Source organism: Hordeum vulgare, chromosome 2H, assembly GCF_904849725.1.
Source record: "Hordeum vulgare subsp. vulgare chromosome 2H, MorexV3_pseudomolecules_assembly, whole genome shotgun sequence".
Classification (NCBI taxonomy): domain Eukaryota; kingdom Viridiplantae; phylum Streptophyta; class Magnoliopsida; order Poales; family Poaceae; genus Hordeum; species Hordeum vulgare.
In genome coordinates, this window is record NC_058519.1 from 634,645,886 (window position 1) to 634,665,636 (window position 19,751).

A 19,751-nucleotide genomic window follows, 5' to 3' on the forward strand; every position below is an offset into this window, starting at 1 on the left:
GCCGAGATCGTCATCGAGCTGTACGTGTGCTGAACGCGGAGGTGCCGTCCGTTCGGTACTAGATCGTGGGACTGATCGCGGGATTGTTCGCGGGGCGGATCGAGGGACGTGAGGACGTTCCACTACATCAACCGCGTTCTCTAACGCTTCTGCTGTACGGTCTACAAGGGTACGTAGATCACTCATCCCCTCTCGTAGATGGACATCACCATGATAGGTCTTCGTGCGCGTAGGAAATTTTTTGTTTCCCATGCGACGTTCCCCAACACGGACAGGAAGCTCAATTATTTTAAGCTTGGTGTCAGCAACTTCTTCTATAACACCAGTGATGGTATGTGTCACACCAGTTGCCTTTGAACTTGTCTCCTGCAAAGAACCCTGTCAGGTGATGGAAAAACAAATTGCATAAATATCAATTGCAGAATTAAGCAGCCAAACTTTCAGTCTAACAGAAATATTATGCTAGTTTTATTCTGGTATTGTGATTCGGGTCCACAGAAATATTATGCTAGTTTTATTTTAGTTATGCTAGTCTAACAGAAATGTAAGCTCGTGCCGGTTCGGCCGCTGTACTGTGATGTTATAGCTTGTCTATGAACATCAACAACATAGCTGCTGCGCGCCGCATACAGGTGTACATGCAGAAAAATTACATTTACCTTGGGCACACAACAGTAATTTATTTCATGTATCTACTACCTGCTACTCCCTCCGTTCCTAAATATAAGTCTTTTTAGAGATTACATTAGAGGACTACATACAGATGCATAAAGACATATTGTAAAATGTAGATTCACTCATTTTGCTTCGTATGTAGTCACCTAGTGAAATCTCTAGAAAGACTTATATTTAGGAATAGAGGGAGTAGAAGATGAGTGAGTGGAGCAACCCGATTGCCGTGCCTTCTTAAGCTAGTGTATGTCACGGGAGGAAGAATGTCGTGGTCTATGAAGAAATTGACCAGGTGAACAGAGGTGGGTCTGACCACGGACCATGCGTCTGGAGAGCGCCTGGGCCTGGGCGACGGCAAGCGGCACGTCCTCCTCAGACTCGGCTAGATATTTTGGATACGGAATACTACTAAAGGTATTTCTTATGTTAAATGATTAAATAAATGCATTCTCTGCTGAAGCAAAATAAAAAATAAATAAATTCTCCATGTGATTGGTGCTCAACTGATCATCTCTTCTTTACGTACCATTAGCAAAGTATGTCTAGTGGGCAATTGTATGTTCTTTTTGAGCATCAGTGTCATGCCAGGCTGAAAATCTAATTAAATTGATTTGCTTGGGGATAATCAAGTTGAAAACTTGTTTGCCAGTCCAAATTGGCCTTGGTTTCAAAATAGCAGGGGCAGGGACCTGCCCATCAAAATCTTCCCACCAAATTAAGATGTTCATGAATACATCTTGGGAGATATTTCACTACATTAATTAAGCTACAAAACTGCAGAGAGAATACCACTATTGAAGGTGTTGCTTAAGGAGAGTATTAGTTCACCTTTTCGATGAGAGTATCCCTTTTGGTAATTTTTCGACAGCCAAGAAGTGTGTCTTGGACAATACCCATAACAGGTCTATTCGCTTGAGGTGAGGCAATACACTTTGGCACCATCATCAACTCTAAAACCTCAGCTCTGGTTTCAAATGACTGGGGAACATGCATATTCATTTCATCCCCATCAAAATCTGCATTGTATGGCGATGTGACAGACAAGTTGAGGCGGAAAGTTGAGTAAGGCATGATTTTGATGCGATGCCCCATGATAGACACTTTGTGAAGACTGGGCTGTCGGTTGAAAAGAACAAAATCTCCATCAATGAGGTGCCTTTCCACCTGAGATCAGAAGTCGAGCACAAAACGGGTGAGGCTAAAATAATGGGCAGCTTTTGTGATGTCTCCATTAAAACAGTAGGTAGATGCTGCAACAATGGCTACTGTTACTGACCTTGTAACCCAGCTCCAGATGCTGATCACTACTTTTCTTCACATAACGAAGATCCAGCCTCTGGCCATCTTCCCTGATAATGTACTTGGCACCTGTCTTTCCTGGGGGAGGGTGAGGCCCATGTTCTACATTATCTGAAGAAGTAGATTCAGCACAATAGATTGAAATTTCTGTGTGATAGCTCAAATAAGATGGATATTAACAGCAAGCAAGTCGGCTCAACGCATGAAATCATGCAATCCGACTGTGCTTTCAGGCTTGTCAGGCTGTACGGACCTAACCCTTGATGCAAAGTCACTTATGATGGGTGTCAATGTCATCCGTCATGTTGTCAAATCATTTAAAGTGTCTTGAATTATTGTTGGTCTCAAATAGTTATTCGATACTTTTAACTCTGAAAACTTATTTCAACCGATGTGACCGTTCATGCGTTCTAAATTAGATGGTAAGCTATAGAGGCATTGGGATAAAAAATCGACTTCCTTGACATACTCAAAAATCCTCATAATAGACATTACGCCATCTATCAAAGTCAATTTAATAATTTTTCATTCATAAGATGCAAAACTGTGCATGTGAACCTACTGAAATAACTGTACTATCAAAAGCAGTTACATTTTTTATCATGGATGTTGATGTTAACATTTCCCTCTTGTTCGGATTTGGAATTCCCATCAATTTCTTCATCTTCCTCCACAACAACAATAAATAAATAAATACAGATAAATTACTTAATCGGTACTAATAGTATACGGAGTAGGGATCAGAGAACACTATGTAATATAATATACCTTGGATAATAGGATCGGCTATGGTGGTAGGGTGTTGAGCGATGACCCAACGGTGTGATATGGACTCGTCTGAAATTAGGCTGGCTAACTATCGAGGTGTATGTGCATGTCTAGCGCCTGAAGGCGGGGAGCAATGCGGCGCCGCGTACTGAGTATCTGACTGTCTCGCCATCGGGGATCCCGGAAACTGAAATCGGCGAAACGGCGAACCTGCGGCCGGGATTAGGAAGGAAATTAGGAGGAAGGAGCCCCTTCCCATGGTATGTACACACAGGTAGCGCTGGCCATCTGTCGAACAATCATGGGCATGGAACCGGAACCGGAATCGGAGCGCAGGGCGGACCGGCGATTGGATTTGTACCTGGGCTTGAGGGAGGTGTGGGCGGCGAGGTCGCGGGAGGAGTACTTCCCGGAGGGCCCGAAGATGCGCGTTCCCCTCTGCTCGTTCCCGCCCTTCACCGGCGCCCATGTCGGCCGCGCCGCCGTCGTCATCTCTCTCTCTCTCTCTCTCTCCGGCCGGTAGTGCGGGGGCGAGTGGGGCGGGGGCGTCGGCCGTGCGGGGCGCGCGTGGCGCGGGGCAAGCGGAGCGGCGGCAGCCGAGCAGGGCGCGCGCGGTGCGGGGCGAGCGGCGGCCGTGCGGGGTGCGCGCGGAGCGGGGCGGGGGCGTCGGCGAGCGAGGCCAGTTCGCGGCTGATTTTTTTTTCTTCGGGCGAGCGGGGCCAGAGGGGGAAGTTCGTGGCGATTTTTCTTTTCGTTAACGACGAGGAATCTTTCGTTAGCAACGAGGATTTCGTTAACAGAGTATTTAGTCCATTGATTAAATGATTAGACGCTTCAGATTGCGAGTTGGATCTGTCCTCTCGTGCTTTTATTAGTACAGAAAAGGCTTGTGTCCAACTAAAGAAACGAGGCCTAGAAAAGGTAGGAATTGCACCAGGATTAATTCGGTATAAAAAAACAGGAAACCCACCAGGATAGCAGCAAAAAAAATTACCAATGGTAAGTTTGCACCACAACACAAATAAATTGTGATTATGAATACAAAATTACAAAAAACAAATCCATACAAAAATAATGTAGACACCTAAAAATACAAAACTGCCTTGAAATTTTCCATCGTATATACAAAAATAACTGACATGGCCCGGAAATTTTGCCATGTTACATGTCAGCAAAAAGAAAGAGTATACCCGTAAAAAATAAATCTGTCATCCATGAAATACAAAATTTGCCATCCAGCAATACAAAGTAACCATAGAAAAAGAAAAGTTAAATTACCACACAAGTGGTAGAGATAAGTAAAATTTGCCATCTAATAAATAATTTATTTTCTTCTAAAAAATACCATCATGAATGGTAATAGAAATGTAAATTTGCCATGTGAATTTTATAAATATTTCATTAAATGGGCATGTTTTATACACCAACAAAGTAAATTTACCACATAAACATGATTTATTTTCCCGAAATTTACATTATTAAAGGAAAAAAAGAGTAAAATTTCCATGTGCTAATACAACCATTTTCCTAGAGAATTCCATATTTTAGAAAACATAAAATTCAAAAAATGATATGTGAATATTAAAAAACATTAAATTTTCCATGAGACAAGTTTAAAATACATAAAATTGCAAAATCAAATTACCAACATGAAAATGAAATATTAACATTACAAAAAATATATTAAATTGCCATGTTTAGAAACAAAAATGATATGAATTTCCAACACGATGTGATTTTGCAATGTGTACAAATGAGTTTTTTTAGATAAATGCAAAAAAGTATCTAAATTTGCTATGTGGCAAAGTGGGAACATTTCTAAAATTGTCATGAACAAGGGAGCAAATTTCTTGCTATGAGAGATTACAAAAAACACAAACTTTGTCATGTTTGTAAATTTGGTGTATTTCAGTTTTTTAACGACAACAATTTATAATGGCAAAATATTTTTTTGACAATATGTAACTATATACACACCATAGCGACCATGCATATCATTTTTCATCTTTAAAAAAGGCAAATATAGGGAGGGTGGGGGTGTAGTACTTGCTTGGCAAGTCATATGGAAATGTCTACATAGGTCATGGCAAAAAGTAGGAAATCGGAACATATGTGGCAAAACAGTTCTACATGCCACATGTCAAATTTGAAAAAAATTTGCTATATAGAGCATGCCTATCCCTATGCTATCCCTACAAAGCCATCCACCCGAGGGTATGCCAAACACCTAATTTGACATCGTGTAAACCTAAATCTACAATTCAAACAGGAGAAGATAAATTTTGCCATCTCGTTAGATCTTAAATTGCCATTTAACATGACCAGAAAATTGTCGTTCAACATGAACAAAAATGCCATACGGCGTGGATCTGAATTTGCCGGATTATGAACATAAAGGCAAACAAGAGCAAAAACGTGAAATTGTCGCACTACTGAAATGAATTAACCAAAATTCTACCCAAAAAGCTAAATGAACTGACTCCCTGATGTGTCTCTTTTGGTGGAAAATCAAATGGACAATAAAAATGATTCATATTGGTGTGTGATTATGAGAGGCAGCATCTACTCAACCATCTGGTTGAGTGAGTGGCATGTGGTTAGACCAACCAACATTGGTGTATGAGTGGCTGTTATTTTCTTGAAGGCATTGTCTAGGAGACTTTGTGTGCTCATATGTCACTATGGGTTTGTGTCGGAGTGTGTTCTTCAGGCACCAGGGGTCAAGGATATCCTATATTTGTGAGCTCGACCAGGGGCTAAAATGCCTTGTCAATCCACACGCAAAGGCACACAAGGAAGCAAGGACACAAGGGATTTTATACAGGTTCAGGGCGCCATGTTACCATAAAACCCTGCGTCATATTGGTATTGATGTAAATTATGGAGTAGAAGTGTTTGGATGTTACATATGTGGTGGTTGGGGTACTAACTAGCACTACTAGGAAAAATCCTATAGGCATTCACCTAACGGTAGCGCGGGGTAAAGTGGCCACATTACTACTAACTACCAGTAGCGCGTGGTAGTAGCCCTTAGGTATATACCCAAATATCCAATGTTCCGTCGGTTTAGTAATAAGTTTTGGGATTACTGTTGTGGGGCATGTCCTACTCTCGTTACCTTGATCCTTGAGTTCTTCTTTTCTCTTTTGGAAACCGAGCTGTTCAACATTATCATAGGTTTGGGTTTTCTTCCGCTTTTAGAAAAATTGGCACAAGAGCAAGGACAACAATGACTTATAGTACTCTAACCAAAAAACACCCATGTGTGTTAAAACGATTTTCACGTGAAACTGTAGAAACACCCAAAATGGATTTTTTAATTTAACAAGGGATTCACAAAATTGTAAACTAGTTTTCTTAGAACTGTAAACCCAATTTTGTTGTTGAGGCAAATGTAAACTCAATATTTTCTAAGTGATGTAAACTCAGTAAAAAATGAGGGAGGTGTAAACTCGGTATTTCGTTTGGACTTCCACAATAGCAACAAATCACATGGTGGCCCAAACAGCCCCGCCCACCGAGCCACCGAACTGCGACGCAAAACCCCAACCCGTCTGCAATGACTTATGTGTCGGCTAATTCGCACAAGTGGAATTTCCTATTTGTCGCTCCTTGCGAAGCGGTGTCGTGGCTTCTCACAAGATCCAGCGATCGTTCCCGGAGTGGGTCGGTCTGTTTAATTGTTCCAGCATTCCGGTTTTGGGAACCTTCTAAAGGTTTCTAGCTGGTTTCCCAGTTTTGGGAAACTTCTGGAAGGTTCCCTGAATTGGCTTTTTTCTTTTTCTTTATTCTTTTTTTTTTTGTATTTCAAAAAAAGTTCTGGATTTTCAGAAAATGTTCTATATTTTGAAAAAATGGTCCTCAAATTCGAAAAATGTTTTTGCTTTTGAAAACAATGTTCTGGATTTTGAAAAAAAAGGTCTGGATATTCAAAGAATATCCTGGCATTAGAAAAAGTGTTCTGGATTTTTAAAAAATGTTATGGATTTTTGAAAAATGTTCTGTATTTTCAAATATTCTTCTTCAAATTTGAATAATGTTTTTGCTATTGGAAAAAATATTCTGGATTTTCCAAAAATGTTCTAGATTTTTAAAATAATTATGGAGTTAGATAAATGTTTTTGATTTTCAAAAATACTCTAGATTTTCTTTAAATTGTTCAAATTAGGAAACTATTTGAAAATTGTTCTTGATTTAAAATTTTGTTTGCGCTTCCAAATTTGTTCATGATTTTTCAACATTGTTCTCAGTTTCATAAAAATCCTCATGTTTCAAAGAAAAACCATGCTTTAAAATTGTGTTCACGCTTTCAATTTTTTTTTTGGATTTTCAAAATTTTGTCCTCAAAATTCAAAAAATGTTCGTGCTTTCAGAAAATGTTAACGCTTTCGAATTTGTTCATGATTTTTCAAAAATGTTCTCAATTCCAAAATTTGTTAGCAGGATTGAAAAAATATTCGGGCTTTAAAATTTTATTTTCCCTTTTAAATTTATTATCGGTTTTAGAAAATGTTCATGTTTTCAAAAAATGATTGAAAAAGTTAACATATGTTTGTTTTCAAAAAATATTCGGTACTTTCAAAAATGTTTGAAATATGAAAAATTTATTCAATTTCTTAACTAAGTTTGTGTTCGAAAGTTGTTCTGAAATTCAAAAATTGTACTTCAATTTGGAATATTTTTGCTTTATAAAATGTTCCAGATTTTATAAAAAATCCTTTTTCAAACTTCATTCATAAATTCAGAAAATGTTTTGGATTTTCAAAAAATGTTCTCCATATTCGAAAAATGTTTTTGCTTCAAATACAAAAAGGAAAGGAAAAAAGGACAGAAACCGAACAAAAAAAGGAAATAAGCAGAAAGCAAAAAATAGATAAAAAAGGGAATCAATGCTGGGCCGTCCCAGTCGGAGTGTCCGCCGTGCGGCTTGGGACTTCCTGCCGCTCATTGCGGCAGGTAGGAGCTCCCCGCACAAGTACCCCTCAAGCCAAAAAAAGGCTGATTCAGAAAAGTTATTTATTCGCAGCAGCCCTGCCGCCTTAGCACGCTGCTGTGCTCATAATTTAGTTTGAAGCCTTTTTCTTTTCGTGATGGTTCATTGAGCCTTGGAAGTTGGAATGGGGCACAGTGTTGTAGTACTAAAACAAAAACCAAACTGGTCAGTGCTCAATCAAGCAAGTCATGGGGCATCTCTGTTCCGTCACATGCATGCATTAGCGACTGTGACGGCTCAATTCGTGTAAAAGCAGCTGCTTTATTAGATTTAAGCACACGGTGAGACCTCTTGGGCAGAAGAACATACCCTGTGCACACGACCAACTCGTGCACCAAGTACTCCACTGGAACATGAGCCCTTGGACTAAAAACAGAGGGACAAGATGTGGTGCAAGGAGAGGTACTCGCAAAACAGACCTCCATGTCTGACTAAATCTTTTTATTGATCGGTTATTATTGTGTCTTATTTTCAGACCTATTTATAGCTGAAGTGTGGTTATAATATGATATGATCCATGCCTGAAGTTCGATAAACCTCAAATTGATGGGTGATCTGAGGTTATAATATGAGAGAGATTTGAGAACCCCTTGTGTGAGGAAGAGAGAGGGGAGAGGGGCTGAGCTGAGGTGAGAGAGGTGAAGAGGCGCTGAATTGGTGGGTGAGGGAGCCCACCCATTCACTGCAACCTAATCCCCTTAAAACACCCTGTCGTCAAGGGTCCTTGACGGTAGGAGTAAGCAAGCTAAACGGGGCCTTCGACGATAAGGGATTTCCACATCAGTAGGCCCTAACGGCCATCAGACGCCTACTGTCATCCTACCGTCAGAGGGCCTGAGAGCAAGTACAATAGAGCTGAGTCAGGTGGCTATAAGAAATAAACTAATATATTTTTATTTAGTTGGAGGAAAGATAAGAGGAGAGAGAAGGTAAGCGGGCTCTTAGCTAAGAGCCAGCTCTATCACGTGTTCCTAGGCATTTTATGAGTATGAAAGGTGGACCATATAATAAAAATATAGTACACTTTTACAATGAACTATTGTACATGTTGGTTATAAGACGGACTATAGATGACGTGTCAATGGCTTATAGCCAGCAGCTGGCTATACTATTGTACTTGCTCTGACAATAGGCTTTGCTAGGCTACCGTCAGTAGGCAAAAATGTTAGATCCGGCAAATCGTTAGCAAAAGTGTCAAACACATGGAATTTTGCGAAGACATAGGAGGGCCGAATTGAACTGCACTTCAAGGATTATTCTGCAAAATATAACAATAGCTCCCCTTACAGAACATCCAGGCCCTCCCTTTTTAATCCAAGGGCTCACGTTCCACCTGAGCACCTGTGCATGAGTCGTCCGGGTGCACAGGATACGTTCTCGGCCCGGGCAGTCCAAGCGAAGATATTCCAGTCCTTTTCGAGTTGATCAAGCCTCAGCTAGCTTGGCAATTGGTAGCAGCATGCAGCCAAAAAAACGGGCGTGATATGTCCCCGTACCGTCTGGCTGTGTCCTCACCATGATAGTCACGGAGCTGTCACATACGTTTTCGAATTTGAATCATGGGACCGAGACACGGTGGGCCAAGAAACACGCTCCGATCTGGCTGCTCTCCGTATTACTACTAATCCAAAAGGTACAAACCAAAACCCAAAAGTTCAGATAAAAATAGCGCCAGCTCTCGTGCCAAACCACAAGATTCAGATAAACGGCACGCGACGGGCGCTACCTCACTGACGGTGCGGGCCGGGCGGCAGCGCATGCACCCGCAATCTGGGATCGGCAGCACACGTGACGCGACGCTTCTTTCCATGGTGGCCGCACCAAGGACTGCGGGTCATGTCAGGTCAGGTCAGGTCAGGTCAGGCCATGAGCATCGCTTTACAGTTCACCGGTCGTACCACGAGCCGTCCTCGGTGCCCGCGCCCGTCGCGGTTTTACTGTTCCCGTATCCCGCCACGGCCGTCACATCTGCGCTCCCTCCCTCCCTCCCACCGTCCTCCCATGGATCATCGCCGGCCGGCCTCACCAGTCACCAGGCCTCCTGCGACGAGGTCGGTGACGACGGCGTGCTGGCACCGTGGACGTACTGCGCGGCCCAGAACGGAAATGCGTGGGCCACCCGATCGACTCACTCGGCAGGAGGGGACAGGGATTGAAAGCACGCACTCGCCCCCGCCTGCCGACGAAACTGTGTACTGCTGTGCCGTACTGTACACCGACGTGTTTTACCACGAGGGGTAGTAGGTGGGTGGAAGAACATGCCGATCGACCCCACCCACGGCCCAGCGCTGTAGTAAAGCTGAGAAACGATCACGGTTAACCTAACCAGGATCATCATCAACGGCTAGTTTTCAAAACGCTCGCCGTGCCGGCCATGGTGCGCACCACCACCATTGGTTGAAGTTTCCCTGATCGGCCGTTGGATGTACCCGCCGCAGCACTGCCAGCGCCCGGGCACAGCAGGTAGATATGGTCATACGGAAGTAGTACCACTGTAGAATGTTTGGTGGTGGCGATGACGCGGTGAGACACAAGCGACGGATGTACTCTTAACCCACCTCGCATCACGTGGAAACAAACCGTTCTTTACTTGTAAAGTACTGGATGTTTAGCGTAATGATTCGTCCGGCATCTGCTGTACTTACCGCAGTGCCCCAGCCGTCTCGCCACCTGCGTTTGAACCCGATGGCAAGTGCGCTTTCAACGGTGCGCCCGTACGTTTTATCTGGAGAATACAGACGCTCAACACCACGTGCCACGGGCCACCGCGACCGACCGACCTCTGACCCCTCACTCGGGAGCCACACCTCGTCACTCCACCGCGCACTGCACGCAGCCCGCACTCCATGGCGCCGCTCCACTGAAATCCACCACCTCCCCAGCCCGCAAAACCCCAAACAAACCCGAAAATGCCGGCGCCGGCCATCCACCCTCTCCCCCTCCTCCTCCTCGCCGCCACCATCGCCACCGCGTCCGCCGCCGTCCCGCCCGCCGCGTCGCACTCCCAGCCCACGCTGCCCACCAAAGGGGCGGCCGCGGGCGCGTCGCACTCCCAGCCCACGAAACCCGCGGCGCCGCCGGCCGCCGCGCTGGCCTCGGCCCCGCCGGCGGAGGGGGCGCTGCTGGCGGCCTTCCTCGCCAAGGCCGACCCGACGGCGCACCTGCGGTTCCCCCTCGCCGCCACCCCCTGCGCGCACCCGGGCGTGACCTGCAGCGGCGCGGCGGGGATCACGCACCTCGTGCTCGAGCAGGCCGGCCTCAACGGCACCTTCCCGCCGGACACGATCTCGGGCCTCGCCGGGCTGCGCGTGCTCAGCCTCAAGTCCAACGCGCTCCACGGGCCCGTCCCCGACCTCTCCGCGCTCGGCAACCTCAAGGCGCTCTTCCTCGCCGGCAACCGCTTCTCCGGCCCGTTCCCGGCCTCGCTCGCCTCGCTGCGCCGCCTCCGCTCCATCGACCTCTCCGGGAACCGGTTCTCCGGCGCGCTCCCGCCCGGCATCGAGGCCGCCTTCCCGCATCTCACGGCCCTGCGCCTCGACTCCAACCACTTCAATGGCTCCGTCCCCGCCTGGAACCAGTCGTCGCTGAAGCAGCTGAATGTCTCGTACAACGACTTCTCCGGCCCCGTGCCCGTTACCGCATCCATGGCGCTCATGGGCGCCGACGCGTTCGCCGGGAACCCCGGCCTCTGCGGCGAGGTCGTCCGCCGCGAGTGCCGCGGCTCCCCCCTCGTCTTCTTCCCCGACGATGGCACGAGCGGCTCCGCCACTCCCCCCGCGCAGAGCGCCGGTGTCACTGGCGATGGCCCGCAGCGCCAGGGCCTACCGAGCTCGTCGTCGGCAGCGCGCGCGCACAAAGTGAAGAAGAAGACGGCGTTGACCGTCGCCGTTGCTCTCGCGGCTGTCCTGGCAGTGCTTCTCGTTTGCGCCATCATTGCCGCGAGGAGGGGCAAGAAGAGGAGGCGGCCCAGCACGGCGGCATACCCAAGCCCCAAGAAGAGCGCGGCCGCGTCGCAGCTCAGCAGGGAGCTGGACAACGCCGACATTGGCTATGTGGAGTGCGTGCCGGACGAGGAGGCGGCGGCGATGATGATGCCGGAGGAGAAGGCTCGCCGGCTGGGCCGGAGCGGCTGCCTGACGTTCTGCGCGGGCGAGGCCACGAGCTACAGTCTGGAGCAGCTGATGCGCGCGTCGGCGGAGGTGCTTGGCCGCGGGAGCGTGGGGACGACGTACAAGGCGGTGCTCGACGGCCGGCTCGTAGTCATCGTCAAGAGGCTTGACGCCGCCAAGATCGGCCCGGCAGCCTCCGAGGCAGAGACCTTCGAGCAGAACATGGATGTGATCGGGCGGCTGCGGCACCCGAACCTCGTGCCGCTGCGGTCGTTCTTTCAAGCCAAGGAGGAGCGGCTGCTGGTGTACGACTACCAGCCCAACGGCAGCCTCCATTCTCTCATCCACGGTAAGCTCCATTGCTCAACTCGTTGCTACTCAAAGTAGATTCTTGGATTGCAATTAACACTTAGTGCTAGCCTGCTAGGAACATCTCTGGTTGCTGCCATGATACTTGAATCTGCAAACTCTTGTGAATTATCAGTAGAGTGGGCTAGGCCAACTTTAACTTTCTACACTATACATTATTGATCATAACATGGGAACGAATTGGAATTCAGAAGACTTGCCACGTGAAAATCTGCCTAGCAGAATGAGTGTACCTTTGGGTGGAACGATGTGTGCAGTACTTTCTGCTGTATGGGTTGATTGCTAGTGCTTTTCTGCTCGAAGTCAATAAACAAAGCAAGCAGATGTGCATTCAGTGATCACCAATCTAGCACGCGACCAGATCGTGTGGGATTGATCATTAGTAGGGTCTCATCCTTTGTCTGGAATGGACCCCTTGCAGTAACATGTGTTCACTGTTATAGATCAAACACGAATGTAAATTCATGAAATGGAAACAATGAATAAAGATATCAGCTTTGCAAGGGTCGAGGTGTCATCAAAGAGAAACATTACTAATTATCACTGATCTTTATTTGAGAAAGGGAAATTGGAAATTGGAAGAACATGTGATTGCCAAATAGCCACTGCTCATGTGATGTTCCACAGTTTTTTTTAACTGAACTTGGTATCACCATCAAGAGCATAATGTTACAACTGCTTTATGATTGCAGTTTTGGATGATAAATTGTGTAATAATGTGTGAGATCGTAGAAGTACCATTCGATTTGGTTCCGATAGAAGTACGTAAATTTGATGAGTTGATCCTCCACAATGCTGGTTGTTGGGAACAACAGTACAGCACAGTACATTCTTCATGTCTGTGAGCTGGTTGTTGGGATCAACACAGTACACTATTTTGAGTTTTCCTTTTCTTAGAGCAGTAGAAACCTAAAAATTGATAAGAGCCTTTCAGAATGCAGTGATATCAAGTTTATTCGTTTGATATGTTGCTTTCTTTGGTTATGAACATCCACCCGATCATGCACATGCTATCTATCTGCACTCCAGGCAAAGAACAGCTTATCTTGTGAGCATATTATACAGAACTCCAACAAGTTGGTACATATCAGCATATCAGCATAGCCTTTACGCATTCATAGCATAGTAAGTAGCTAATAGCACTAGAACCTTTTGCTGCTGTGCTTCACATTTACAAACTCAAATCGATTGCAGGTTCAAGATCGTCCCGGGGAAAACCACTGCACTGGACTTCATGCCTGAAGATAGCAGAAGATGTTGCACAGGGCCTTGCCTACATCCATCAAGCATCTCGGCTTGTTCATGGAAACATCAAGTCCTCCAACGTCTTGCTTGGTTCAGACTTCGAGGCTTGCCTCACCGACAACTGCCTTTCATTCCTTCTGGAATCAGCAGAAGTCAAAGACGACGCCGCGTACAGAGCACCAGAAAACATGAAGTCCAACAGAAGGCTCACACCCAAATCAGATGTCTATGCTTTTGGAATCCTTCTCCTTGAGCTCCTCAGCGGCAAGGCACCACTCGAGCACTCGGTCTTAGCGGCAACCAATCTCCAGACATATGCTCTGTCGGGGAGGGAAGACGAAGGTATCGACAGCGAGCGACTCTCGATGATCGTCGACATTGCGTCTGCTTGTGTCCGGTCGTCGCCAGAGAGTCGACCAACTGCGTGGCAGGTCCTCAAGATGATTCAGGAGGTGAAGGAAACAGATACCACCGGTGACAATGAGGACGGTGATCTTACTAGCGACTCCTAGACCCTCTTGTGGATGAAATGGATCGTGTCCACTGGATGCATTATCCCAAGTGAGCAATCGTAGTTACAATGCAGTTTGCTCTGCCTAGAAAAGCTGATGGAAGGCGTTAGTGGTGTAGGAGAATGGATTTGGGGTCATGATCTCTCTGACTGGTATCTTTTGAGCTCCGAATGCTGTAACATATGTTAGCCCCCCCCTCCCCTCCCGTGGTAATTGGTGTATGGATGCTGTGGTGATGTGGTCATGTTTTTTTAGCATCAATCTTCCTTGGAGATTTATATTATAGTGAAGTTAAAGGCCAAAGTCATACAATGCTGGTTAAGAATTTGCTAGTTACTATTGTTGTTTTCTTAGCGCTAATCTTCCATGTGGAGATTAATTGTAAAGTTAACCCAAATGATAAGTGCCACACACAAATTAACACCGCCCTGATGTTTTTTACACTAAAGTTGGCATAAGAAAAACAATCTCTAAAAAGAAACTTATCATCCAAACAGAAAGTTATCATCCTTCACAATTAAAATTACCATAAAAAAGTTAGGACTAAACCCGTTTTAGTCCCAGAATTGTCCACCACCGTTCCAAGACATGTTTCCATTCCTTTTTTTAGGGGCACTCCATTGCTCATATTGTCTGTAGCAATAATGGTGTGGGCACACTTTTTAAAAAAAAAAAGAAGGATCATCTCCGACCTTTGCATCTGAATGATGTATACAACCATATTATCAAGCAAAATATTTCATAAGTGGTCGAATACATTAGTCGCTTTCGAAAGAGCCAAAGTAAAATGATAAACAAAATTGACATGACCGATAAAAATAAAACAAGATGACTAATGTGAACTGAACCTAAGAGCACACTTCATTTGGGCTGAAATCAACATTTTAGACGAATGTGAGGCTCATGGAACATGGTCCATTGTTGTAAGGTGGATCTGGCCACAAAGCCCAAAGAACACATATTGTTTCTAAGTTTTTTGTTTTTTCACGCCAGTCCCGTCTTATGTTTGTGACAAAAAAGGTTTGCTTAATACTTTTCTGATTATTTTTATATGCACATACACACCACTTAACCACTATAAATGCATTTAACTGCGGTTTACTGTGTTAAAAAAACATGGATCACATCTCCTAATGACTCCCTAGAATGAGAGTAAGATAAACCGCCCAACCTCACCAATATCCGCATGAGCTAGTGTGTCGATGTGAGCTTCTGGATTTGATTTTTGATTGCCGACGGGTAGAGAGACGCCCCCGTGACTCTACTACCACACAACTACGGTTCTCTTCTATGTGGTGGAAACTAGAGAACTTGATTGGTCAATATCCTGATTTTAAAACTCTTTTCTAATAAATTTATGCATGGCAAGCAAAAATAAAAATGGCAAACAAATTGTTCGACACAATTGTGGCAAGATCTGCTAAGAAAGTGTGGCATCTAATCCCAGTGTCGGTAAACACAAACATATAAGACGTCGTATCAACTCACGAGTTAGACATGAGACATGGACAATTCAGCATTCTTACTTGTCGTGGCACAAGGGCGCACAAGGTGTGTGTAACCACAACGTCAAGAAACCTTCGAGATGAAATGTCGCTAGTGAGGAGGTGATAGTGTGCTATGACTTGCTACTGAGGATCGCACCCAAGCGAGAGAGTGAAGGGAACTCAACGGATATGAAACATCTAGCCGTTGGCACCTCACATGCATTTCTTGCTTTTCTTTAGCTGTGGACCACGCTGTGCTTGTGGTGAATCACTAGTCACTGATACATCTTGGAATGTTGAAACTACACACGTCATCAGTAGAACTACTGCGCTATGGGATATATCATGTCACCAGATTACCGAAGCCTCTTAGTCCTACACACGGTACATGTAGCTCAATATGCATGGACTGATGTTGATACACATGAGCTCAGAAATGTTTCTCTCCTTCTGGGCTTACTAACTTTCTGTTGCTTCATTATATAGCTCCTCGATCTGTACTGATGTACGAATATCGTACTACGACTAAGGTTGTGTCAATTATGTTGACCAATTTCAGAGATTTGGTTGTACCAATTGGTAGGTACATGGCATGCATACTATGTAGTTTTCCTAGAGCCACAATACACACGATATGCATGCCTAATTTACATATTAATTAACATAAATATAGTAAGAAAGGATCGTGAATTATAATTTGACAAGGCGAATATGTTGATCTCATGGATAAAATAGAGCATAGGGAAAGATGAGCAATTGTTTATAGTGCGGATCACCTATACAATATAGATGGAATTCTATGTCACAAATAATTTGCCAAAATTCCGTGAAAATCAACTCCCAATTTTCAAGTATGGCACCAACTTTTTTGCACTAGTTAGAAATCAACCACCATCATCATTTGTATATTAGTTTAACATTAAGTGAATTTTGAGAAGAACTCGTAATCTCTCGCTCTCTCTCTCACACGCGCACACGCACACACGCACATGTGTGTGGGCGCACACACACATGTGTATATTTAATTCTAATTTATCTATCCAATTGAATTCTGTAACATGTGTTAGGTTTTCCCCCTGTGACTTGTGACTGGTGTATGGATGTTGCGGTCATGTTTTTTTAGCATCGATCTTCCTTGAAGATTTATATTATAGTGAAGTTAAAGGTCAAAGTCATACAGTGCCAGTTAAAATTTTGCTAGTCGCCATTGTTGTTTTCTTAGAGCATCTCCAACAGCATTGCTATTCTGACTTGCTACAAACTGGGTATATCAAAAGAAAAGAGAAGATTTAGCAACTTCAACAGTTTTTTGCTCCAACAACATTGCTATAAAACTTAACAAGTCTCTCAATGACACGTGGGGACTTGTGCCAGGCCCAGGGAAGCATGAATCTAGGGACGGTGGGGTCCACTTGTCAATGAAAGAAAGGGATGTAGGAGATCATAAAAACTGGGCTGCTAAAAATTATAGTAAATGCCTCCCTACTTTGCAAATATATCAAGTATGAGTGTAAATATAACAAGCTTTATAAAAATAATTTATAAGGAAACCACTTATACAAAGACTGTTGGAGCGTCATTTTTAGACCAAGTTGCTATATTTCCAGTTTTTAACAATCCTAATCAAATATACAAAGATTGTTGAAGATACTCCTAGCGCCAATCCTCCATGTGAAGATTAATACTAGTAAAGTTAAAGATCATAGTAAAGTGATGTGTTGAGGGTTAGTACTAATCGACTCTGCTTCTGCTAGTTTGGCTTCACATATTTTGGCCGCATGATGCCAAAGTTGCTGGGGAAGTGTGTTATGGGCACCATGTGGTTGCCCGTTGTAGCTGCAGAATAGTCCACCGCAGTTGCAAGACAGGTGTCCATTCCACTGCTCATGGTTACAAGAGCATTATTTATAGTAATAATGGTGTGGGCACTATATTTCGGGCTTAGAATGTGTGGCTCATGGACATGGTCCAATGTCGTAAGGTGGATCTGGCCAAAACAACGGGCCCCAAAAGACACATATTGTTTTTAAGTTTTTGTTTTTACACGTCAGTACAGTCTTATGTTTGTGACAAAGAACTGTTTGCTTAATACTCCCTCCGTCCCAAAATTCTTGTCTTAGGTTTGTCTAGATATGAATGTATCTAGTCACATTTTAGTATTTTGATACATCCATTTTTAAACAAACCTAAGACAAGAATTTTGAGACGGAAGAAGTAGTTTTTTCATTACTTTTAATACGCACATACACACCACTTGACCGCTATACACACATTCAACTGCTATTGTAATGCGTTAAAAAAACATGAATAATGTGTTAAAAAAACATAAATCGGCCAACCTCACTTATATCCACATGAGTTTCTTTTTTAAATTTATCTTTGTTTTAGCACAAAAGACGAACGAGACGAGATATCCCTGATGAGGAGATGAAAGTGTGATATGACTTGCTAGCGAGGATCACACCCAGGCGGCGGAGTGAAATGTCTAGCCGTTGGCACCGCACGGGTATATCTTGCTTTTCTTTAGCAATGTGTTTACCATGTTCCACTCCACTAGTGATGAATCGCTATTTGCTGATACGTACTGGATTGTTGACACTACATGAGTGAACAGTAGAGGTACTGTGCTATGGGATATATCATGTCATCAGATTACCGAAGCCTCTTAGTCCTACACACGCTACATGTAGCTCAATATGCATGGACTGATGCTGATACACATGGACTCAGGAATGTTTCTCTCCTCCAGGCTTGATAACTTTCTGTTGCTTTATTATATAGCTCCTCGATCTGTACTGATGTACGAATATTGTACTACTAGCTATAGTTGTGCCAATTATCTTGACCAATTTCAAAGATTTGACTGTACCAATTGGTAGGTACATGGCATGCATACTGAAGTAGTTCTCCTAATGACACTATACACGCGATATGCATGTCTAAATTTACATATCTCTACTATTAAAGGGGATCTGCCGTCGTCGTGATGGTTCAACCTTTTTCACCCCTTGTATGATTCCACCTCTCTCCCTTGCGGTGGCAGTCTCGTAAAAAAAACTTCCACGCTAATCCCCACCTCGCTACTATCCTTCCTCCCGCGATCCACAAAAAAATGGCTGAAACAAATCTAAAACAACCAGCACCCACGCACGCACGCACGTCCTACGTCCTAACTGTCTCTCGAGCGCCGATCGCCGCTTCTACTTCCAAGCGAGGTGCTCATGTGCCATGACCGGGTGATGCGATGACGCCAGCCCAACCCGATCCGATGGCCCCCTCTCCACCATCTCCGCCGGGGAACAACACGTAGTTCGCACATCAATTCTCCGACATGGCGCTCTCGTAGTAGTGGAGGTGTACTTGACCACATGCAGTGGACGAGGCCCTCGCCAATGACATGCCACTGGGATGGACGAGGCCCTGATGGGGGCCTTCTTGTTGTAGCCCTGGCTCCACCCGCTTGTCCATCTTCCCGGCAACACGGCGCACTGCCGGATGTGTCCCTGTGGCAGCGGATCAACTGTTCGGCGAGAGTCTGGTGCGGACTGCACATCGCTTGAGATCGATCGATATCTATATAGAAGAAGAAGAAGAAGCCCTCACAGGGTTTCAGATCGATTGAGATCGAACAAACCCTACTCGATGGCCAAGACGCAGCAGACGCCGTGGGTGGTACAGTTCAACGGGCCCTCTTCGCGCCGTTCGACGGAGGCAGCCGCCGGACGTGCCGGCGCTGCAAGGGAAGTGATGCCTCGGCCTGGACGGAGAGTCGGAGACTGGTCGCTCATGGTCGACGAGGACACCAACTAGTGCTCCCTCGTGAGCTTGCCGGCGCCCACCGTAATCGCTCTCCCGCCGCTGCCTGAGGACGCGCCAGAGCCGTACCTGTGGTTCGGCTGCGCGCTCTTGGTGCAAACCACCCCACCTGACTGCACGGTGGTGCTCGACTTCGTCAGGGAGAGGTGACGTCTCCATTGCCGCCTGGCGACCCCAAGTGGTCCCGTCTCCCTATGGAGCTCGTTGAGAAGAACGACGAGTTCGACGGACCCATAACCGCCGGCCACCAGGGGAAGGTGTACGCGATGACCATGCTATCCTTGGTGGCCATGGACGCGTCGTCCGGCCCGACAGTCGAGAGGGCGGACATGATGCTCCCGCCGACCCGCCCCCGTGCCCAGCGCACGCCGAGTACAAGTGCTACCTGTGTCGTGTCCCGAAGGCGAGCTCTTCCTAGTGCGTTGCTGCCTCTTTGGGTACCCGGATGAGGTGCTGGACGCCAAGGTGTTCCGATGGAACG

At 45.4% G+C, this 19,751-nt stretch overlaps 1 protein-coding gene and 1 long non-coding RNA gene across 2 annotated transcripts; one reads left to right on the forward strand and one right to left on the reverse strand.

The window, feature by feature from the left end:
- Positions 1-1,775: 1,775 nt before the first annotated feature.
- Positions 1,776-2,771, reverse strand: LOC123431036. Its single transcript, XR_006623009.1, has 3 exons — positions 2,740-2,771; positions 1,949-2,082; positions 1,776-1,836 (listed from the first exon to the last, which is right to left on the reverse strand). It is a non-coding gene; the product is annotated as an uncharacterized LOC123431036 (long non-coding RNA).
- Positions 2,772-10,484: 7,713 nt separating this feature from the next.
- Positions 10,485-14,274, forward strand: LOC123428137 (probable inactive receptor kinase At5g67200). The gene is made up of 2 exons (XM_045112303.1): positions 10,485-12,190; positions 13,405-14,274. Exons 1-2 carry the CDS (start codon positions 10,642-10,644, stop codon positions 13,965-13,967), a joined length of 2,112 nt encoding a protein of 703 aa, XP_044968238.1. The 5' UTR covers positions 10,485-10,641; the 3' UTR covers positions 13,968-14,274.
- The last annotated feature ends 5,477 nt before the right edge of the window (positions 14,275-19,751 follow it).